The sequence below is a fragment of the Scyliorhinus torazame genome, chromosome 31 (genome assembly GCF_047496885.1).
Source record: "Scyliorhinus torazame isolate Kashiwa2021f chromosome 31, sScyTor2.1, whole genome shotgun sequence".
NCBI lineage: Eukaryota > Metazoa > Chordata > Chondrichthyes > Carcharhiniformes > Scyliorhinidae > Scyliorhinus > Scyliorhinus torazame.
In genome coordinates, this window is record NC_092737.1 from 4,727,832 (window position 1) to 4,751,818 (window position 23,987).

Genomic DNA, 23,987 nt, shown 5'->3' on the forward strand with positions numbered 1-23,987 from the left:
GCCTGTAGGCGCCCTGCCAAAGACAAGGGCAGCACTGCCTGTAGGTGCCCTGCCAAAGACAAGGGCAGCACTGCGTGTACCCGCCCTGCCAAAGACAAGGGCAGCACTGCCTGTACCCACCCTGCCAAAGAAAAGGGCAGCACCGCCTGTACCCGCCCTGCCAAAGACGAGGGCAGCACTGCCTGTACCCACCCTGCCAAAGAAAAAGGCAGCACCGCCTGTACCCGCCCTGCCAAAGTCAAGGGCAGCACCGCCTGTACCCACCCTGCCAAAGACAATGGCAGCACTGCCTGTACCCACCCTGCCAAAGACAAGGGCAGCACTGCCTGTACCCACCCTGCCAAAGAAAAGGGCAGCACCGCCTGTACCCGCCCTGCCAAAGACAAGGGCAGCACCGCCTGTACCCGCCCTGCCAAAGACAAGGGCAGCACCGCCTGTAGGCGCCCTGCCAAAGACGAGGGCAGCACCGCCTGTAGGCGCCCTGTCAAAGACGAGGGCAGCACTGCCTGTAGGCGCCCTGTCAAAGACGAGGGCAGCACCGCCTGTAGGCGCCCTGCCAAAGACAAGGGCAGCACTGCCTGTAGGTGCCCTGCCAAAGACAAGGGCAGCACTGCGTGTACCCGCCCTGCCAAAGACAAGGGCAGCACTGCCTGTACCCACCCTGCCAAAGAAAAGGGCAGCACCGCCTGTACCCGCCCTGCCAAAGACGAGGGCAGCACTGCCTGTACCCACCCTGCCAAAGAAAAAGGCAGCACCGCCTGTACCCGCCCTGCCAAAGTCAAGGGCAGCACCGCCTGTACCCACCCTGCCAAAGACAATGGCAGCACTGCCTGTACCCACCCTGCCAAAGACAAGGGCAGCACTGCCTGTACCCACCCTGCCAAAGAAAAGGGCAGCACCGCCTGTACCCGCCCTGCCAAAGACAAGGGCAGCACCGCCTGTACCCGCCCTGCCAAAGACAAGGGCAGCACCGCCTGTAGGCGCCCTGCCAAAGACGAGGGCAGCACCGCCTGTAGGCGCCCTGTCAAAGACGAGGGCAGCACTGCCTGTAGGCGCCCTGTCAAAGACGAGGGCAGCACCGCCTGTAGGCGCCCTGTCAAAGACGAGGGCAGCACCGCCTGTAGGCGCCCTGTCAAAGACGAGGGCAGCACCGCCTGTAGGCGCCCTGTCAAAGACGAGGGCAGCACCGCCTGTAGGCGCCCTGTCAAAGACGAGGGCAGCACCGCCTGTAGGCGCCCTGTCAAAGACGAGGGCAGCACCGCCTGTAGGCGCCCTGTCAAAGACAAGGGCAGCACCGCCTGTAGGCGCCCTGTCAAAGACGAGGGCAGCACATCCCACCTCGTGACATCCACCTTCATTCCCTCCACCAATCGCATCCTGTTCAATTTATGCAGTTTTGCCCCCACTCCGTGTCACCTGTACCCCGAGATAGCAGAAACTCACCACCACCACCCGGAACCTCAACTCCCCCAGCCTCCTCTCCTGCCCCCTGGCGTTTATCGGGAACACCTCACTTTTCCCCATATTCAATTGATATCCTGAGAAATGGTCAAACTCCCCTGGATCCCCACAAAACTAGCCGGGTCGGAAATTTACAACAGGAGGCCGTCTGTATACAAAGAGACCCTGTGTTCGAGCCGCTCCCGCTCAATCCCCCTCGCCCCCACCCTGGGGGGGGCGGGGGGGGGGAGGAGACCAGCCGGTCCTCGTGCTCCTCCACCGACTCCTCCACCCTCTGGGCTTCCAGGCCCTGCGCCTCCAGCCTCTGCCCCGCTCTCTCGCTAGTCGCCCTAAACGGCTCCACCACCGTAGCCAGGTCCTCTGATGCCTTCTTCCTCTGCTGTTGGAACCCGCTGCTCTGTAGACCACCGGAGGGCAATGACACCCGGCACCATACGCCATCTTTCTCCGTGTCGCACCTCGAATATTCTCGCTGCTTCTTACTTGTTGTACTCCCCGTCTGGTAAGCCGTAAACTGGCCCCACCAGAGGGGTGTTGCAATCCTTCAGGGCTTATGCACCATTCGCCAACCAACACCCCTTAAATCGCGTGGGCAAGGACCACAAATTCTCACCGTGTGCGACCACTCACTCCATGGCCGCCACCGGGTGTCACCCGAATGCCTGATGATTGGGCTGAATTTTTATTCTTCAGTCTGGACAGAATGCTAAACCAAACTTCCATCTCGCCCTCTCTCAACAGGCTTTGGAAGCGATAAAAAAAACTTGGGAAGTTACAGATCTCGATCTTATGCCTTACAAGGACAAAGGCCATTTCAAGCTGAGGTGAGTCCTTAACCACAACAACAACTACTCACATTTACGCAGCACCTTCAACAATGTAAAACCTCTTCGCAGGAGAGCTGGGCCACCTAAGGGGTTATCAGGACCGGTAGCCAAAAGCAAGGAGAGCGGGCCAAGAGAGAGAGACGGAGAGGTTTAGGGAGCGAATCCCGGAGCCTGGGACCTGGGCGACTGAAAGTGCACTTGTCAACTCTGGGACATAGGAAATGGACCAGAACCGGAGGAGAACCGAGATCTGGAAGGGTTGTAGGACCGGAGGCAGAGAGATTGGGGAGGAGGGGGAGGTGATGGAGAGATTTGAGAATTTTATAATTCGTTTTGTTCTGGCAATGCTCGGTGTAGGTCGATCCAGCAGAAGAAAATCTCTGGAGATTGTGAATCTCTCTCCCTCCGTGTCCTTTTGCAAAGTAATGGGCTGCGGAGAAGCTTCCTTGGTATATTTTGCAGCATGCCCTGGGAATGGTAACCTCCAAGAGGGCGGCACAGCGGTTAGCACTGTTGCTTCACAGCTTCAGGGTCCCGGGTTCGATTCCCGGCTCGGGTCACAGTCTGTGTGGAGTCTGCACGTTCTCCCCGTGTCTGCGCGGGTTTCCTCCGGGTGCTCCGGTTTCCTCCCACAAGTCCCAAAAGATGTGCTGTTAGGTAATTTGGAAATTCTGAATTCTCCCTCCGTGTACACGAACAGACGCCGGAATTTAATAATCTTTATTGTCACAAGTAGGCTTACATTAACACTGCAATGAAGTTACTGTGAAAAGCCCCTAGTCGCCACATCCCGGCGCCTGTTTGGGTACTGTAGTGTGCGAGGCATTTTCAGAACCCCAAAATGTATCCTGGAGTTCAACCAACCTCGCCCTTTAATGGATTTGTTGCTTTTCCGAGCACACGGCTTGTTCCCTAGGTGTGGGATTACAATTATGGACACGTGGGTTTTTAAACACAAAACACTGGTTATTTCATAAACTCAACATCTTAAATAAACATTGGATCTCTTAAAACCCCTTACTTCAAAGACAACTCAGAAAATATTGCAACAGTAAATAATTCCTTAAAATGTTCCTTCAAACTTCCAAGAGACTTAACACCTTTAAACAAAATTACATCCGGTTAAAGGCTTCACTATTATAAGTTTCAATCACCCAAATGACCCAGAGATAGTCTTTCATGGCAGAGATCACAGCAAATCCAGCTCAGTGCGAAACACAGACACTCCCCAAGCTCTTTTCAAACTGCAAAACTTAAAAACTAAACTGCAAAATGGCTGATCTAAAGCCCAGCTGTTTTCTTAAAGGTACATTGCTTACACATCCATTTCTTAAAGGCACTCTTGCATGACAGGTACACAGAGGGAGAATTCAGAATTTCCAAATTACCTAACAGCACATCTTTTGGGACTTGTGGGAGGGAACCGGAGCGCCCGGAGGAAACCCACGCAGACACGGGGAGAACGTGCAGACTCTACACTGACCCAAGCCGGGAATCGAACCCGGGACCCTGGAGCTGTGAAGCAACGGTGCTAACCACTGTGCTACCGTGCCGGCCTACTGAATCCCGACCGAAACGAAACAAAAGCTCTTCCCTTCAGACTGTGCCTGAAAACATTGCAAACAGGAACCCAGGGTGGCAGGGAGAACGCCCAGAAAGCGTCGACAAAGCTCCTCAAAACCCAGTTCCAGCGCAAAGCTTATTAATCTGTTTTCTTCTGTAAAAACCCAGCAGCCGCCGGTAAACCCGGGCCACAAGTGAAAGCCTGGAGGATGAAACATTAAAACGCTTGTACAAATCCTAGTAACCAGGAACAGAAGTCGCCTTAAGATGTTTCATGTTTTGAGATTACCCTGACTGGGGGCAACCAGTCTATCATTTGTAACCTGCAGCGGCGATGTGTGCAAGGGTTAACGGGCCCCCACTCGCTGATCTAAGTTGTGCCTTTCGTTCCAGCGTGGTTGCCGTGCGACATGGGCGGTTGGAAAGTGTGCAGACATTGCTGAGACGCTGTGTGTCTGTGCGTGTGTGTGTCTGTGCGTGTGTGTGTCTGTGCGTGTGTGTGTCTGTGCGTGTGTGTGTCTGTGCGTGTGTGTGTCTGTGCGTGTGTGTGTCTGTGCGTGTGTGTGTCTGTGCGTGTGTGTGTCTGTGCGTGTGTGTGTCTGTGCGTGTGTGTGTCTGTGCGTGTGTGTGTCTGTGCGTGTGTGTGTCTGTGCGTGTGTGTGTCTGTGCGTGTGTGTGTCTGTGCGTGTGTGTGTCTGTGCGTGTGTGTGCCTGTGCGTGTGTGTGTGTGTCTGTGCGTGTGTGTGTGTGTCTGTGCGTGTGTGTGTGTGTCTGTGCGTGTGTGTGTGTGTCTGTGCGTGTGTGTGTCTGTGTGTGTGTTAACTGGTTTCAGAAATAAACATTTTTAAATTTCAAAGTACTGTAGATCTCTGTTGCATCACACCTGCAGAGTGGGCCCGTGTGTTCCCCATAACCACAATCTATTAAAAGTCGTGGGTCAGGTGAACTCCATGATACACTTTGGGGTTCTCTTATCCCTGGCCCATAACACTATACTGGCCTTGGAGGGAGTGCAGCTCAGATTCAGAGAGTCTGAACTAGGAGCCAACACGGACAAACCTATCAGGACCGGTTGCATCGTCTAGGCTGGTGTTCCCGTGCGTATCGAAGATTTGGGGCTGGTCTAGTGGAGTTATTTAAGACAGCTAAAGGATTTGACAGTGCGGGCGGAGGGAAGCTATGTGACGGGGGGGGCAGTACAGAGCAGGCATGAGAACTGGAGCAAGGTTATCAACTGGTGCGTGTGTGTCTGCATGTATGTGTGTCTGTGTGTGTCTGCATGTGTGTGTGTGTGTCTGTGCGTGTGTGAGACTGTGCCTGTGTGTGAGACTGTGCCTGTGTGTGTGTCTGTGCCTGTGTGTGAGACTGTGCCTGTGTGTGTGTCTGCGCGCGCGTGTGTCTGCGCGCGCGTGTGTCTGCGCGCGCGTGTGTCTGCGCGCGCGTGTGCCTGCGCGCGCGTGTGCCTGCGCGCGCGTGTGCCTGCGCGCGCGTGTGCCTGCGCGCGCGCGCGTGTGCCTGCGCGCGCGCGCGTGTGCCTGCGCGCGCGCGTGTGCCTGCCTGTGCGCGTGTGCGTGCCTGTGCGCGCGTGCGTGCCTGCGCGCGCGCGTGTGCCTGCCTGTGCGCGTGTGCGTGCCTGTGCGCGCGTGCGCCTGCCTGCGCGTGTGCGTGCCTGCGCGCGCGCGCGTGTGCGTGCCTGCGCGCGCGTGTGCGTGCCTGCCTGCGCGCGCGTGTGCGTGCCTGCGCGCGCGCGCGTGTGCGTGCCTGCGCGCGCGCGCATGTGTGCCTGCGCGCGCGTGTGCCTGCGCGCGCGCACGCGCGTGTGTGTGTGCGCGCGCGTGCGCCCGCCAGTGTGGGCGATGGCAGGGGCTGTCACAGATTTGCCGGACAGCTCCAATGTGTGCACGGTGGCGCAGTGGTTAGCCAGGTCACTGTCTGTGTGGAGTTTGCACATTCTCCCCGTGTCTGCGTGGGTCTCATCCCCACAACCCAAAGCTATGCAGGCAGGTGGATTGGCCACGTTAAATTGCCCCTAAATTGGGGAAAAAATAATTGGGCACTCTAAATTTAAAAAAATTCCGATGTGTGCAACACCCCAGCCGCCTGGCTCCTGCGCCTGGCGCCTGCGCCGATGCTGTTCCTCCGTTGAGTAATTCTGCGGAGTGCCCGATTCAGAACCCCCAGGGGTGCCCTGCTGATGTTGACCCATTTGTTTGTTGTTTTACATTTGTGCGCAGAGGAACGGATGAAATTTTCCAGGCTTTGGAGGAAAACCAACTCACGCTGTCGACCATGAAGTCTTCCCCATACTTGAGGGCCTTTGACAAACTAGTGGACTATTGGGAACGGTGCCTCTCTCTAATTCTGGAGGTGATAGAAATGGTCCTGACTGTACAGAGGCAGTGGCTGTACCTGGAGGTAACTGACACCTTCACACGCGTATCACAGCGGCTGGCCAATCTCGCAGAATTAATGCACTGAGCCCCTCTAGCCCAGCCCGAGGCACCCCTCTGACCCCCTGGCCGGGGGCGCTGGAGCATCCCAGGAGGCTGGTGAATTACCGGCTTCCTGCCCGATGATGATAGTGTTTGCACGTTCCCGCTGGGTCTGCGCGGGAAACTCGGCGGAGCGGGCTGGGAGACTCTCAATGGGTGTGACGACCCGCATGAATCCCGTTTGATACCAGTATGGAGAGCTGGCCAATACTGGCAGATGAATATTCTGCTTCACATTGAACCGTAGTGACTGTGGCGGTTGCAGCCTCATTTTCCAGTCTGTACCCTGGTTCGCTGACCTTGGCGGGGGGGGGGGGGTGCGGGGGCGGTAACGAGAGTGGTAGCCCCCCGGGCAGGCAGGAGAGGGCGAGGGACAGTCGGGAGCCAGACGCAGTGTTTTTTTTAAAGAAAATATATTTATTAAAGTTTTTTAACACAATTTTTCTCCCTTACAAACAATAATCGCCCCCCCCCCCCCTCCCCCCGTAACAAAATAACGAGAAATCGCACTGAGCAAGATATATACATTGCAAAATGGTATATTTACATAGCTTTGTACATTGGCTTTCTCCCGTACGTGCCAGTTTCCCCAACCCTTCATGTTATCTCTTGCTCATCCGCCCCCCCCCAAGCAATCCCCATTCCCCCCCTCCCAGAACGTCCGTCCCCCCCCCACCCCCCCGGGTTGCTGCTGCTGCTGACCGACCTTCCTCTAACGCTCCTCGAGATAGTCTAGGAACGGTTGCCACCGCCTATACAACCCCTGCGCAGACCCTCTCAAGGCAAACTTAATCCTCTCCAGTTTTATGAACCCAGCCATGTCGTTTATCCAGGCCTCCAAGCGAGGGGGCTTCGCCTCCTTCCACATTAGCAAGATCCGTCGCCGGGCTACTAGGGACGCAAAGGCCAGAATGCCGGCCTCTTTCGCCTCCTGCACTCCCGGCTCATCCACTACTCCGAATATTGCTAGCCCCCAACTTGGCTTGACCCGGACTTTCACCATCTGAGATATTGCTCCCGCCACTCCTCCAGAACCCCTCCAGTGCCGGGCATGACCAAAACATATGGACATGGTTCGCCGGGCTCCCTGAGCACCTTCCACATCTGTCCTCTACCCCAAAGAACCTACTCAACCTCGCCCCCGTCAAGTGCGCTCTGTGGACCACCTTAAATTGTATCAGGCTGAGCCTGGCACACGAGGAGGAGGAATTAACCCTACTTAGGGCATCAGCCCACAGACCTTCCTCAGTCTCCTCCCCGAGCTCCTCCTCCCATTTACCCTTCAACTCTTCTACCAGCGCTTCCCCCTCTTCTTTCATCTCCTGGTATATTGCCGACACCTTGCCCTCCCCGACCCATGCACCCGAGATCACCCTATCTTGAATTTCTTGTACCGGGAGCAACGGGAATTCCCTCACCTGTCGCCTCACAAACGCCCTCACCTGCATATATCTGAAAGCATTTCCCGGGGGTATCTCAAACTTCTCCTCCAGTGCCCCTAGGCTCACAAACGTCCCGTCAACGAACAGGTCCCCCATTCTTCTAATCCCCGCCCGATGCCAGCTCTGGAACCCCCCCGTCCATCCTCCCCGGGACAAACCGGTGGTTGCCCCTGATCGGGGACCACACCGATGCTCCCATTGCAGCCCTGTGCCGTCTCCACTGACCCCAGATCCTTAGCGTTGCCGCCACCACCGGACTCGTGGTGTACCTTGTTGGCGAGAGCGGCAGCGGTGCCATCACCAACGCCCCCAGGCTCGTTCCTTTACAGGACGCCATCTCCATCCTCTTCCATGCCGCCCCCTCTCCCTCCATCACCCACTTGCGGATCATCGCCACATTTGCTGCCCAGTAGTAGCTCCCCAGGTTTGGCAGCGCCAACCCTCCTCGGTCCCTACCTCGTTCCAGGAACCCTCTCCTTACTCTCGGGGTCTTATTCGCCCACACAAACCCCATTATACTCCTGCCTACTCTCTTGAAAAAGGCCTTGGTGATCACGATGGGAAGGCACTGAAACACAAACAGAAACCTCGGAAGGACCACCATTTTGACCGACTGCACTCTACCCGCCAGCGAGAGCGGTAACATGCCCCACTTTTTGAAGTCCTCCTCCATTTGCTCCACCAACCTCGTCAGATTCAGTTTATGTAGGGCCCCCCAACTCCTGGCTATCTGGATCCCCAGATACCGAAAGCTCCCCTCCGCCCTCCTCAGCGGTAGGTCCCCTATCCCTCTTTCTTGGTCCCCTGCCTGTAATACAAAGAGCTCACTCTTCCCTACATTGAGCTTATAGCCCGAAAACTCCCCAAACTCCCTTAGTGCCTGCATGACCTCCACCATCCCCTCCATTGGATCCACCACGTACAACAACAGGTCATCCGCATATAGCGACACCCGATGCTCTTCCCCCCACCCTCGGACCACCCCCCTCCATTTATTAGACTCCCTCAATGACATGGCCAAGGGTTCGATCGCCAATGCAAACAACAGGGGGCATCCCTGCCTCGTTCCTCGGTACAGCCGAAAGTACTCCAACCTCCGCCGGTTCGTCACTACACTCGCCACCGGGGCTCTGTAAAGGAGCTTAACCCAACTGATAAATGATACACAATCAATACTCTTGAGTCCACGTGGAGTCATATCGATTCAGCTTTAATCAGATAGAACTGTACCCAGCAGCGAAGTTACAGAAGTGAAGGCTGCTGGGACGACATTGGTTCTTATACCCCGCCTCTCAGGGTGGGGCTATGTACATTGCCCAATGGTAGACCCCGCGGTCTAGCCAATGGTCATTCCTCTCTCTGGTACCGCAATACCTGGTATTACCACAATGAACCCTCCCCCGAACCCAAACCTACGCAGCACCTCCCAGAGGTACTCCCACTCTACTCGGTCAAAGGCCTTCTCCGCGTCCATAGCTGCCACTATCTCCGCCTCTCCCCCCTCCGCTGGCATCATTATCACGTTTAAGAGCCGCCGCACATTAGTGTTTAATTGCCTGCCCTTTACGAATCCCGTCTGGTCCTCGTGGATCACCCCCGGGACACAGTCCTCGATCCTCGTGGCCAGCACTTTTGCCAACAACTTAGCATCCACATTGAGGAGCGAGATCGGCCTGTACGATCCACATTGCAGTGGGTCCTTGTCCCGCTTTAGGATCAAAGAAATTGTGCCAGACACGGTGTTGACCAACCTCCTGGTGTTTCTGCTGCAGAACATATTCCTCGGCGAGGACATCAGAAAACAGCTTCCCCGAGAGTCGCTGGAGTTTGAGAACATCGACGCGCAGTGGAAGATCATCATGCATCGCCTGATCCGTGAACCCAATGCTCTTCGGGGCACCCATCACCCAGGTTTGTTCAATTCTGGTCACTGCATCTCCGCCGGGATGTATAAGGGCCACTCAGCCCTTCTAGCCTGTTCCGCCATTTAATACCATCACGGCTGATCTCACACTTACTAAATCCACTTTCCTGCCTTATCCCCTCAACCCTTAATTCCCAACGATTAAAAACCTATCTGTCTCGGCCTCGAAGATGTTCAAGGACTCGACCTTCACAGCTTCCTGAAGTAAGGAATTCCAAAGATTCACCACTCCGGAAAATCCAACTCGGATCAGTCTTAAATGAGCACCCCCTTATTCTGCGATCTGCCCTCTGGTCCGACACTCTCCCACGAGTGGAAACATCCTCCCAACATTTACCCTATTGTCATGTGAGAGTACCTTTAAAAAATGGGGGTTTATAAAATAGCTGTAGTGGATGTACCTTTAAGAAATGGGTGTTTATCTGTGATGTCAGAGTGTGGGTGGAGCTGGGCTGTCTGTCTGCTTTTACTTTCGCTTTGGGCTGTCTGCTACAGGGTGTGTTTAGTTTTGTTTTCGACTTGGAGCTGCAGTCAGTCACAGCAGGAAGGTGTATTAGTCTCCCTCTCTGCAATCTAAAGACTGTCTCCAGATCCTTTGGTGATTTAAAACTAATTCCTGTTTCTGTAGAGAAGTTAAACCTGATGTATTTTTGTAAAAGGTTTTTTTTTGTCTTATGGATGTTGCAAGGAAAGATTAAGAGTTACTTATAGAGTACTGTATTCTTTGGGGGATTTATTGGTGTTGATAGTTGCTAAGATGTTTACTGTGGGTTTCTAAAGTGTTAACTGGTTTCAGAAATAAACATTTTTTAATTTCAAAGTACTGTAGATCTCTGTTGCATCACACCTGCAGAGTGGGCCCGTGTGTTCCCCATAACCACAATCTATTAAAAGTCGTGGGTCAGGTGAACTCCATGATACACTTTGGGGTTCTCTTATCCCTGGCCCATAACACTATACTGGCCTTGGAGGGAGTGCAGCTCAGATTCAGAGAGTCTGAACTAGGAGCCAACACGGACAAACCTATCAGGACCGGTTGCATCGTCTAGGCTGGTGTTCCCGTGCGTATCGAAGATTTGGGGCTGGTCTAGTGGAGTTATTTAAGACAGCTAAAGGATTTGACAGTGCGGGCGGAGGGAAGCTATGTGACGGGGGGCGGTGCAGAGCAGGCATGAGAACTGCAGCAAGGTTATCAACTGGTGCTGCCATCCTTAGCAAAACAGAACGAGAACCCTTCAGAGTATTGATAGGCAGAGGGATCTGGGTCCACAGGTCACTGAGAGGGGCAACGCAGGTGGAGAAGGGAGTCAAGAAGGCATACGGCATGCTTGCCTCCATTGGCCGGGGCATTGAGTATAAGAATTGGCAAGTCATGTTGCAGCTGTATAGAACCTTAGTTAGGCCACACTTGGAGTATAGTGTTCAATTCTGGTCACCACACTACCAGAAGGATGTGGAGGCTTTAGAGAGGGTGCAGAAGAGATTTACCAGGATGTTGCCTGGTATGAAGGGCATTAGCTATGAGGAGAGATGGATAAACTTGGTTTGTTCTCACTGGAACGACAGAGGTTGAGGGGTGACCTGATAGGAGTCTACAAGATTGAGGGGCATGGACAGAGTGGATAGTCAGAAGCTTTTTCCCAGGGTGGAAGAGTCTAGTACTGGTGGGCATAGGTTTAAGGTGCGAGGGGTAAAGTTTAGAGGAGATGTACGAGGCAAGTTTTTTACACAGAGGGTAGTGGGTGCCTGGAACTCGCTACCGGAGGAGGTAGTGGAAGCAGGGACAATAGTGACATTTAAGTGGCAGCTTGACAAATACATGAATAGGATGGGAATAGAGGGATAGGGTAGAGTTTTTTAGTTCAGACGGGCAGCATGGTCGGTGCAGGCTTGGAGGGCTGAAGGGCCTGTTCCTGTGCTGTATTGTTCTTTGACTGTGGAAGAGGAGAGCGAGTAAATGGAGTTGGAGGACAAAAGTCTAACAGAATTCATATTATTGTGGCGATCTCTTGCAGTCACGATTCTCATCGAAGGATGCCACGATGATGACGTTGTGAATGCAGACCTGATCGATCCTTGTTCAGTCGTGTGGAGTCTACCAGAATTTAACCGTGTCCCTTATCCCACTATGTCCTTGCTCTTGTCCCATGGGCAGTCCATTCAACCACTAGCTCCTGTTCCCTGGGACCTCCAACATAGTTCCCTACATTAGCCCTACCTCCTCCCTCTGCACAGTCAAAGTTAGTGGACCCCCTGTCTTTGCTCTTCTACCAACAACCCCCCCCCCTTTCCTCCTCGCTCCTCCCTGTAACTCTCTCTGTGTTTCCTTTTTGCTTCCTGCTTGGACTCCGGCCTCTTCTCTTCTAAAATAGAGTGCTTAGAGAAGCCGTGTCGAAACATGAGCTGGTGTTGCCGTTGCTTCCCACAGGTCTACTGGACACACTGAACGGCATGAACGCAAAGCTGGAAGAGATTGAGAAATCCCTGGACATGTACCTGGAGACCAAGCGCCAAATCTTCCCCCGCTTCTACTTCCTGTCCAACGACGACCTGCTGGAGATCTTGGGGCAATCCCGCAACCCTCCGGCCGTGCAACCCCACATGAAGAAATGCTTCGACAACATCAAAACTCTGAAAATGCAAAAGGTAGTGTGTCGCCCACCTCCGTTGTGGCCTCTTGGTAGGTGCTGACCCCGACGCTGGCTTCACCGGTGACCCTCTGCCTGTGTCTGAACTTCCTGCGCAGGCATGGCCATGAAATATTGGTCAGGAGTTTCATCACACCCCAGCCATCCACTAACCCGCCCAAAAACTCTCCCCCGTTCTCGGGCATGCCTGTGCCACTCGGGACGTGGGCAGCAGGCAAGGTTGCATTTATTCCCTTCCCTTGGGAAAGCAAGACCTCTGCCAACTTGAGTTTCTGGAACAGGGTAATCAGAATGCATTCAGAGACCTGGGCCAAACTGTGTAGGTTTGGGTGGTTCGCTCCTGTGAAGGATATGAGTGAACCATTTGGTTTGAAATCAGATCCTGACCGACGCCATCCTATTATCGCTGGTCCCAGCCTGCAGATTTCCCCGGTGAGTTTAACCTCGTGATCTCCTGGTGGACAACACTATAAACCATGCCAGCCGAGAGTACGGATCTCCATTGCTCTGACAATTGACCTAACTGGCGCACTAACATGTCTCTCTCTAGATCGGAATGACCAACAAGATGGAGGCTGCCGGAATGTTTGCCGCTGATGGAGAGTACGTGGAGTTCAAGCATCCCACTCTGCTCGAGGGTCCTGTGGAGGTAGGTACGGACGGACATCTCCTGCCACGGATTCACCCGCAGCGTGGTTCTAATATAACGCCATTGCCATCACTCACACCACAGGGGCTGGGGTAAGGCTCCCTGAAACCACCCGCCCCCAGTTGCTCACACATTCAGTGGCCATGCTGAGTACTTTCTGTCAGCGACGGAGCGACGCAGATTACTGCCAGTCACATGCCGTGTGACTGCAACTCCTTACGCGGATCACTGAATCCCCCCCCCCCAAAACCAAAGATTCAACCACCCGTCACCCTCCACCTCAGGAAAATAAGATAAACCACTTGAATACCGCTGAAAATGTCAAAATGGCTTGTTTATGCTCGCTAAAAGTGACACACATTCACACAGGGACCCCTCCTCTGCAAACAAAAGGTACATATCCAAGCCTTGCACCTTTTTTGAATTACCCGTGAGTTTGGGGAGCCTATAGTTCTCTGTTGCTGTCTCCACGGCAACACCCTCAGCCAAGCAGAGTCACATTGTCAATCAATCAGCATTCATTTTGCCTGTGGTGTAAATTGTTATGATTTTGTTTGAAATTTGGCGCTCTTGCATTTGTCCTGATGAGCACACAAACGAAAAACTTCGGCAACATCTGTCTTTTCAACAATACTCAAAATACAAGGCAGATGAACCATCAGGAGAAGTTGGACGTGAGGTGGGATAAATAAGTAAATGGGGATACAGACGGCGAAAACATTAAAAGCTGTGTGTGACACAGTTTAACAAGGCCACTAAAACGTGCAAATCGAGCCCCGGGGGTTTTCCCGAGAGGGGTAGAATAAAAAGTTAAGCTTCTGTCAAACCTTGGTGAGACCACACATACTCTGAACAGTTCTGATCTCCATATGGGCAGTGAGGCACTGAGGAAAGTTCATTAAATCAGAAAATGTATAACCTATCGGGGAAAGTTAAACGGGCCAGTGTTGGGCAGGGGGCCTAGGTAGATTGCTCTTTTGGGGGGGCGGCGAAGAGTCGGTGCCGACTCGATGGGCCGAATGCCCTCCTTCTGCACTATCGGGATTCGATGATTCTATTATTCTTCTGCCCATAAAAGCCATGATGTGGAGATGCCGGCGTTGGACTGGGGTGGGCACAGTAAGAAATCTTGCAACACCAGGTTAAAGTCCAACAGGTTTGTTTGGCATCACTAGCTTTCGGAGCAAAGCTCCTTCCTCGTGGAAAGGGAAAGCTGGGGAGGGCGACCTGATGGAGGCCTTTAAAGCGAGGAAGGGTTTAGATCCCACAGCCTCATGGCCCCCGACTCGGTGACGCAACCAAGCCGTTAAAATCCCGCGAGAGACTTGCAATGCCTCACGAGATCTCACAAGATCAGTACGGGCAAGTGTGGAACTGCCGAGGGCTGGAGCCTGAGGGGGACCATGCCCAAGAATTGGGAGGGGGTGGTGAGAGGGTGTATGAAGAATGGGGTGGGTGTCCTGAAAGGGGAGGCCTTCAGCAACTCCATAGCGGTGTGTCCTGACTTTGGGGGGGGTGGGAGGCCTCAAGCTCACTTAGAGTTCACAAGGGCGCCCCGATCTCTGAGGAGCCGGTGTGGCCAGGGAGTTCAGCTCCCCGTTGCTGAAAATATTTCCAAGTGTGGGCTAGACCAGGGGGAGAAACTCCCCAAGGCCCAACAACAGTGAGGGTGAATACCAGTGTCTCGCCCCCCAGACAGCCGGCGACAAAAACCCCGTCAAACCCGCCCAAAGGGACACTGAGAAATACTTTCGTTAGATCGTCCCCAAGATGTTTCCACTTGTGGGGAGGCTAGAACCAGGAGAATGTGGGACTCGCTCCCAGGGGGAGCGGGGAGAATGTGGGACTCGCTCCCACAGGGAGAATGTGGGACTCGCTCCCACGGGCAGTGGGGAGAATGTGGGACTCGCTCCCACGGGGAGTGTGGAGAATGTGGGACTCGCTCCCACGGGGAGTGGGGAGAATGTGGGACTCGCTCCCACGGGGAGTGTGGAGAATGTGGGACTCGCTCCCACGGGGAGTGGGGAGAATGTGGGACTCGCTCCCACAGGGAGAATGTGGGACTCGCTCCCACGGGCAGTGGGGAGAATGTGGGACTCGCTCCCACGGGGAGTGTGGAGAATGTGGGACTCGCTCCCACGGGGAGTGGGGAGAATGTGGGACTCGCTACCACGGGTAGTGGGGAGAATGTGGGACTCGCTCCCGTGGGGAGAATGTGGGACTCGCTCCCACGGGCAGTGGGGAGAATGTGGGACTCGCTCCTACGGGGAGTGGGGAGACTGTGGGACTCGCTCCCACGGGGAGTGGGGAGAATGTGGGACTCGCTCCCGTGGGGAGAATGTGGGACTCGCTCCAATGGGGAGTGGGGAGAATGTGGGACTCGCTCCCACGGAGAGTGGGGAGAATGTGGGACTCGCTTCCACAGGGAGTGGGGAGAATGTGGGACTCGCTCCCACGGGGAGTGGGGAGAATGTGGGACTCGCTCCCACGGGGAGTGGGGAGAATGTGGGATTCGCTTCCACGGGGAGTGGGGAAAATGTGGGTCTCGCTCCCACGGGGAGTGGGGAGAATGCGGGACTTACTCCCACGGGAAGTGGGGAGAATATGGGACTCGCTTCCACGGGGAGTGGGGAGAATGTGGGACTCACTCCCACGGGGAGTGGGGAGAATGCGGGACTCACTCCCACGGGAGTGGTCGAGATGAATAGCATCGACACATTTCAGGGGGAAGCTGGATAAACACATGAGAGACGGGAAGAGACGGATATGCTGATAGGCTGAGATGGAGAGGGGGGGTGAGAGGAGGCTGGCGTGGATCAGAAACACCAGCACGATGGGCCGAATGGCCTGTTTCTGTGCTGTAAAAGCCATGTAGGTTTCTGCACTTAATGTGATCAGGGTCGAGAAGTGTGTGCAGCAGCAGCACAGACCAGGAGGCAATAGGCGAAGATTAGATGAAGATTAGGGAGAGGAAAGTAGTATGGTTAATAATGACAAATGAAGTGAAGACATCCGTAAGAAACTCCTCCCTCTCTGGAGTTTCACATTAAACTGTGTAGTGACTCATTTAAAACAGAGAAGAGGAATTCATTTAACTGTATTAAAGGCTCAGAGTACCTTGGGTGTCGCACAGGCTGGGAGAGAGTCTTTGACGTTTGGGGCTAGTGTGCTGGGCCCTATTTGGCCTGCACTCGAGTGGGTACACAGAGCTACGCTTCTCCTCCTCACTGGGTATCATTCCCTGAGTAACATCAGAGCCCTGGAGTCTGATTATCCCGAGTGTCACACGCAGCCAGCTGATGGATTTAAATGTCTGTTACAGCAGGCAAACAGCCAATTGCCCGTGTGAATCCTGCTGCCCTGGGCGGCCGTGTACTTAGACAAGTTGCCTCTCATTAGCATCCGTTTACCCCACTCCCAAACGTACAAGACATTTACTCTGAGTGCCAGTTGTGGGACCAAAAACGTCAGTGGGTTGAAGCACCCAGTGTTGGGGAACCTCTGGCCTGCACAGGAGTCCCTCCCACACCAACAGGAGCGTCAATAGGTTGAAGCACCCAGTGTTGGGGAACCTCTGTGGCCTGCACAGGAGTCCCTCCCACACCAACAGGCAGCAAAAGCTGCACGGAAGGTGCGAACCGTTTTACAAACTTCAGTGCCAGTGGATCCACGAGACATGGGGACAGAGGTAGGCCATTCAGCCCATCGAGTCAGCCCCACCATTCACTGAGATCGTGACTGATCTGATATGACGATGCCCAAGTCTGCTTTCCCGCCTTATCCCTATAATCCCTCATTCCACACTTGGGAAATCTTGGGAACTTTCTCCTCCTCTCTTGAACACATCAATGACATGTTGGGGACCAGTTCCTTGGGGAGTGTGTGTCCTCCAGCACCTCGCCCCTAGTCGCCATTGTTCAAGGTGATGAGCATCCATGGGCTATTCAGCTACACAGTTCATGCAGATTCTGCCCATGCCAGGTACCCATTCATACCCGCACCACCTTCCTGCGGCACAGGTCTGTGCAAATTGATCGAATGGGAGGGCGTTGGGGAGTCCAGTTGAGCGTTTGGGGTTGAATAACAGGGACCTCACATCTCCTGGCTTCCTTTGTAACGTGTTCTTGTCCCTCAGGCGTGGCTCTGTGATGTGGAACGCACCATGCGCTTCACTCTGAAAGACCTGCTCAAGGACAGTCGCTTGGCTCTGAAGAAAATGCTGACCAAACGAGACAAATGGGTGAAGGATTGGCCGGGTCAGGTTAGTAACGGGTTTGCAGGCCTGTCAGAGGGCATCGCACTCCCTCAGTAATCCCATTAACACCACACTCCCTCAGTAACAGAGAGAGAAACAGAGAGAGAGAGATACTCCACACTATCCCCCATCAAACCCTCCCAGGACAGGTACAGCACGGGGTTAGATACAGAGTAAAGCTCCCTCTACACTGTCCCCATCAAACACTCCCAGGACAGGTACAGCACGGGGTTAGATACAGAGTAAAGCTCCCTCTACACTGTCCCCATCAAACACTCCCAGGACAGGTACAGCACGGGGTTAGATACAGAGTAAAGCTCCCTCTACACTGTCCCTATCAACACTCCCAGGACAGGTACAGCACGGGGTTAGATACAGAGTAAATCTCCCTCTACACTGTCCCCATCAAACATTCTCAGGACAGGTACAGCACGGGGTTAGATACAGAGTAAAGCTCCCTCTACACTGTCCCCATCAAACACTCCCAGGACGGGTACAGCACGGGGTTAGATACAGAGTAAAGCTCCCTCTGCACTGTCCCCATCAAACACTCCCGGGACAAGTACAGCACGGGGTTAGATACAGAGTAAAGCTCCCTCTGCACTGTCCCCATCACAGGGACAGGTACAGCACCGGGCTGGGTATAAAGTAAAGCTTTCTGTACAGCTTCCACAATGTGTCAGCTTGTTTTGTTCCTGGGAGAGAGACCGTCGAATTCATTCTGTTAGTTCTGAATCTTTCCAGCTGACAGTGATAGCCTTGATGGGGCGGAAGATGGATGCCAGTGACAAAGCTATTTGGCTCACCACATTCACCAGAATCTGCCTGATGGAGCCACCACCCACCTGCCTCTTAAGTAACCCCGTCTTTCTTTCCCTTTACGTCCCTACTTCTGATCCACGAGTTCCTCACTGTGTCTGGGTAATTCCTAAATCTGCTTTCCACGATTATTCCCCACCCTTACGCTCTACCCAGCACCCAGCCTTCTATTTATTTTCAGATGCTCATCACCTCCAGCCAGATTCAGTGGACCACCGACGTCACCAAGGCCCTGGTAACGGCCAAAGAGCAGGGCGAGAAGAAACCAGTCCGGGTTGTGAAAAGGAAGCAGGTGAGTCGAGCTTGTTTGTGCCTTTGCAACCGGAATTATTGCAGCGCTCACGGTTTTCATTTGCGAGGTGTGGGGGAGGACCTGTCCTCGAACGCCTCAGGTGCCAGCGGGGTTTTACATAATCGTGATTAATGTCACAAGTAGGCTTACATTAACACTGCAATGAAGTTACTGTGAAAAGCCCCTAGTTGCCACATTCCGGCGCCTGTTCGGGTACATGAGGGAGAATTCAGAATGTCCAATTCACCCAACAAGCACGTCTTTCGGGACTTGTGGGAGGAAACCGGAGCACCCGGAGAAAACCCACGCAAGGGGAGAACGTGCAGACTCCGCACAGACAGTGACCCAAGCTGGGAATCGAACCCGGGACCCTGGCGCTGTGAAGCAACAGTGCTAACCACCGTGCTACTGTGCTGCCCATTCCAGTGGCCTTCATTTTTAAACTGGTTATTTGCGGTTAGCACAGTGGGCTAAGACAGCTGGCTTGTAATGCAGAACAAGGCCAGCAGCGCGGGTTCAATTCCCGTACCGGCCTCCCCGAACAGGCGCCGGAATGTGGCGACTAGGGGCTTTTCACAGTAACTTCATTGAAGCCGACTTGTGACAATAAGCGATTATTATTATTATGAGAATGGGGGAGTTGTCCTTCAAACAGAGTCGGCGAAGTGGCAAGGTGGTCGGCGCGTTTCAAATTCTGAAGGCTTTTGATGGCTGAGGTAATGAGGAGCTGTGGCTGAAGGGTCAGTCACCAGACGCACAGGCCTGAGGTGACATGAGGCAGCGAGCAGCAAGGATGTGTAATGGACTGCCTGGTTAATACAGCTTTCCCAAGGGAATTGGATAAATAACAAACCGATTGTCTGGATAGAGTAAAAGGGCATAGAAGTACCCATTTATTCTCATCCCGTTTCCCAGCACTTGGTCCGTCGCCTTGTTTGCTGGGGAGCTTCACTCGCTCATCCAAATGCTTCTTAAATGTTGTGAGGGTTCCCGCCTCTCCCACCCTTTCAGGCAGCGAGTTCCAGATTCCCAGCACTGACTGGGTGAAAATATTTATCCTCTAATCCCCTCTAAACCTCCTACTCCCTTACCTTAAATCTGTGCCCCCTGGTTATTGATCCCTCCACTGAGGGGAAGGTTCCCTCCCATCTACCCTATCCATGTCCCTCATCGTTTTGTACTTCATTTTACCCATGAGCAACTTGGATGAGCGCAACTCCAACAACTCAAGAAGCTCGATACCATCCAGGACAAATCAGCCCCGCTTGATTGCTCCCCTTCCACAAACATTCACTCCCTCCCCCACCGACGCACAGTAACAGCCGTGTGTACCGTCTACAAGATGCACTGCAGCAACTCACCGAGGTTCCTGAGACAGCACCTTCCAAACCCACGACCTCTACCATCTAGAAGGAGAAGAGCAGCAGATACCTGGGAACCCCACCACCTGGAGGTTCCCCTCCGAGTCACTCCCCATCCCGACTGGGAAATATATCGGCCGTTCCTTCACTGTCGCTGGGGCAACATCCTGGAATACCCTGCCTGACAGCCCAGTGGGTGTACCTACCATTGATCATTGATCCCTCCACACCTCCAGGTCCACCTTCACCCTCATTCATCACCTTGGTTCCCTCCATTGCTTTAGAAAACATTAGAGAGAGAGAAAATAACCCTGTTGGCACTAAGATTCAGTAGGTTGTCGATGCATTCAGTGGAACCTAAACGCGGTGCCCATGCCTCTGCAGGTCAGCATGCTGCGCAAGTATTCTGAAGCCATCCGAGGAAACCTCACAAAGATCATGCGCCTAAAGGTCGTGGCGTTGGTAACGGTGGAAGTCCATGCAAGAGACGTGATCGACAAGCTGTACAAGCTGGGGTGCATGGACGTGACTGCGTTTGATTGGCTCAGTCAGCTCCGCCTCTACTGGGACAAGGTATCTGGACTTCTTCGCTTACATCGAAAGCAAAGCCACTTCCACCTCCCACGTTATTAAAAATGTATCCTTCCCTCTACTCTGCCGACGGCTCCCCTTTATTCATCCCTGGATGTGGCTGACTAACAACTTATTCCCCATCCCTAATCGAATCAGAAGACCAGAAGACATAGGAGCAGAATTAGGCCACTCGGCCCATCGAGTCTGCTCCGCCATTCAATCATGGCTGATATTTTTCTCATCCCCATTCTCCTGCCTTCTCCCCATAACCCCTGATCCCCTTATTGATCAAGAACCTATCCATCTCTGTCTTAAAGACACTCCGTGATCCCACAGCCTTCTGCGGCAAAGAGTTCCACAGATTCACTACCCTCTGGCTGAAGAAACTCCTCCTCATCTCTGTTTTAAAGGATCGTCCCTTTAGTCTGAGATGGTGTCCTCTGGTTCAAGTTTTTCCTACAAGTGGAAACATCCTCTCCACGTCCACTCTATCCAGGCCTCGCAGTATCCTGTAAGTTTCAATAAGATCCCCCCCTTATCCTTCTAAACTCCGAGTACAGACCCAGAGTCCTCAACCGTTTCTCACCCGACAAGCTCTTCATTCCGGGAGTCACTCTTGTGAACCTCCTCTGGATCATAGGAAAAATAACACCACAGAAGGCTGCCATTCGGCCCATCTTGCCCATGAGAGCCCTGGCACATCCAGGTGCCCTTTCTAATGCCCCCTTCCTGCACCCGACCCATCGCCCTTTAACTTAGCGCATTCAAGGTGGCGATCCAGGTACTTTTTAAAAGAGTTTAGGGTCTCTGCCTCCACCACCAGCTCGGGCAGCGAAATCCAGACTCCCACTATCCTCTGCGTTAAAGACGTTCTTCCTCGTGTCCCCGCTACACCTTCTGCCTCTGATCTTGAATCTATGTCCCCTGGATCTAGAATTGTCCGCCAGGGGAAACTATTTTATCCTGTTCACTCTATATCTTCTCACTCAAATCATCCCTCAGCCTTCTTTGTTCTGAGGAAAATAACGCCAACCCAACCGATCTCCCCTCGCAGCTACACTTTTCCAGCCCTGGCGACATTCTTGTGAACCTTCTCTGCACTCTCCCCAGAGCAATAACGTTCTTCCTGTGATGTGGTGGCCAGAAATTGGGGAATGGACGTGCTGTGTAATTGGGGAATGGATGTGCTGTGTAATTGGGGAATGGACGTGCTGTGTAATTGGGGAATGGGCGTGCTGTGTAATTGGGGAATGGACGTGCTGTGTAATTGGAGAATGGCGGCTGTGTAATTGGGGAATGGGCGTGCTGTGTAATTGGGGAATGGGCGTGCTGCGTAATTGGGGAATGGGCGTGCTGTGTAATTGGGGAATGGGCGTGCTGTGTAATTGGGGAATGGACGTGCTGCGTAATTGGAGAATGGCGGCTGTGTAATTGGGGAATGGGCGTGCTGTGTAATTGGGGAATGGGCGTGCTGTGTAATTGGGGAATGGGCGTGCTGTGTAATTGGAGAATGGCGGCTGTGTAATTGGGGAATGGGCGTGCTGTGTAATTGGGGAATGGGCGTGCTGCGTAATTGGGGAATGGGCGGCTGTGTAATTGGGGAATGGGCGTGCTGTGTAATTGGAGAATGCTGTGTAATTGGGGAATGGGCGTGCTGTGTAATTGGGGAATGGGCGTGCTGTGTAATTGGGGAATGGACGTGCTGTGTAATTGGGGAATGGACGTGCTGTGTAATTGGGGAATGGGCGTGCTGTGTAATTGGGGAATGGGCGTGCTGTGTAATTGGAGAATGGCGGCTGTGTAATTGGGGAATGGGCGTGCTGTGTAATTGGGGAATGGGCGTGCTGCGTAATTGGGGAATGGGCGTGCTGCGTAATTGGGGAATGGGCGTGCTGCGTAATTGGGGAATGGGCGTGCTGTGTAATTGGGGAATGGGCGTGCTGTGTAATTGGGGAATGGGCGTGTTGTGTAATTGGGGAATGGGTGTGCTGTGTAATTGGGGAATGGACGTGCTGCGTAATTGGAGAATAGACGTGCTGTGTAATTGGGGAATGGCGGCTGTGTAATTGGGGAATGGGCGTGCTGTGTAATTGGGGAATGGGCGTGCTGTGTAATTGGGGAATAGACGTGCTGTGTAATTGGGGAATGGACGTGCTGCATAATTGGAGAATAGACGTGCTGTGTAATTGGAGAATGGACGTGTTGTGTAATTGGGGAATCGGCGTGCTGTGTAATTGGGGAATGGACTTGCTGTGTAATTGGGGAATGGAAGTGCTGTGTAATTGGGGAATCGGCGTGCTGTGTAATTGGGGAATGGGCGTGCTGTGTAATTGGGGAATGGACAGGTTGTGTAATTCGTGAATTGACGTGCTGTGTAATTGGGGAATGGACGTGCTGTGAAATTGGGGAATAGACGTGCTGTGAAATTGGGGAATGGGCGTGCTGTGTAATTGGGGAATGGGCGTGCTGTGTAATTGGGGAATGGAAGTGCTGTGTAATTGGGGAATCGGCGTGCTGTGTAATTGGGGAATGGGCGTGCTGTGTAATTGGGGAATGGATGAGCTGTGTAATTGGGGAATGGACGAGCTGTGTAATTGGGGAATGGATGAGCTGTGTAATTGGGGAATGGACGAGCTGTGTAATTGGGGAATGGATGTGCTGTGTAATTGGGGAATGGATGAGCTGTGTAATTGGGGAATGGACGTGCTGTGTAATTCGGGAATGGACAGGTTGTGTAATTCGTGAATAGACGTGCTGTGTAATTGGGGAATGGACGTGCTGTGTAATTGGGGAATGGACGTGCTGTGTAATTGGGGAATGGACGTGTTGTGTAATTGGGGAATAGACGTGCTGTGTAATTGGGGAATGGACGTGCTGTGAAATTGGGGAATGGGCGTGCTGTGTAATTGGAGAATGGACGTGCTGCGTCATTGGGGAACCGGCCTGCTGCGTAATTGGGGAACGGACGTGCTGTGTAATTGGAGAATGGACGTGCTGTGTAATTCGAGAATGGACATGCTGTGTAATTGGGGAATGGGCGTGTTGTGTAATTAGGGAATAGACGTGCTGTGTAATTGGAGAATGCTGTGTAATTGGGGAATGGGCGGGCTGTGTAATTGGGGAATGGGCGTGCTGTGTAATTGGGGAATGGACGTGCTGTGTAATTGGGGAATGGACGTGCTGTGTAATTGGGGAATGGACGTGCTGTGTAATTGGGGAATGGATGTGCTGTGTAATTGGAGAATGGGCGTGCTGTGTAATTGGGGAATGGGCGTGTTGTGTAATTGGGGAATGGACGTGTTGTGTAATTGGGGAATGGACGTGCTGTGTAATTGGGGAATGGACGTGCTGTGTAATTGGGGAATGGACGTGCTGTGTAATTGGGGAATGGACGTGCTGTTTAATTGGGGAATAGACGTGCTGTGTAATTGGAGAATGGACGTGCTGTGTAATTGGGGAATGGGCGTGCTGTGTATTTGACGAATGGACGTGCTGTGTAATTGGGGAATGGGCGTGCTGTGTAATTGGGGAATGGGCGTGCTGTGTAATTGGGGAATCGGCGTGCTGTGTAATTGGGGAATGGGCGAGCTGTGTAATTGGCGATGGGCGTGCTGTGAAATTGGGGAATAGACGTGCTGTGAAATTGGGGAATGGGCGTGCTGTGTAATTGGGGAATGGATG

The 23,987-nt window shown here is 53.3% G+C and overlaps 1 protein-coding gene across 1 annotated transcript in view; it reads left to right on the top strand.

Annotated features, from left to right (window-relative positions):
• The window catches only part of dnah2 (dynein, axonemal, heavy chain 2), a 314,816-nt gene that overhangs the window by 97,654 nt on the left and 193,175 nt on the right, over nucleotides 1-23,987 (top strand). Inside the window, exons 28-35 of the mRNA XM_072493227.1 lie at nucleotides 2,203-2,285; nucleotides 6,086-6,266; nucleotides 9,558-9,696; nucleotides 12,138-12,355; nucleotides 12,908-13,006; nucleotides 17,142-17,267; nucleotides 18,262-18,372; nucleotides 20,118-20,306. Coding sequence (XP_072349328.1) covers nucleotides 2,203-2,285; nucleotides 6,086-6,266; nucleotides 9,558-9,696; nucleotides 12,138-12,355; nucleotides 12,908-13,006; nucleotides 17,142-17,267; nucleotides 18,262-18,372; nucleotides 20,118-20,306 — 1,146 coding nt within the window. The remainder of the gene's footprint in view (nucleotides 1-2,202; nucleotides 2,286-6,085; nucleotides 6,267-9,557; nucleotides 9,697-12,137; nucleotides 12,356-12,907; nucleotides 13,007-17,141; nucleotides 17,268-18,261; nucleotides 18,373-20,117; nucleotides 20,307-23,987) is intronic.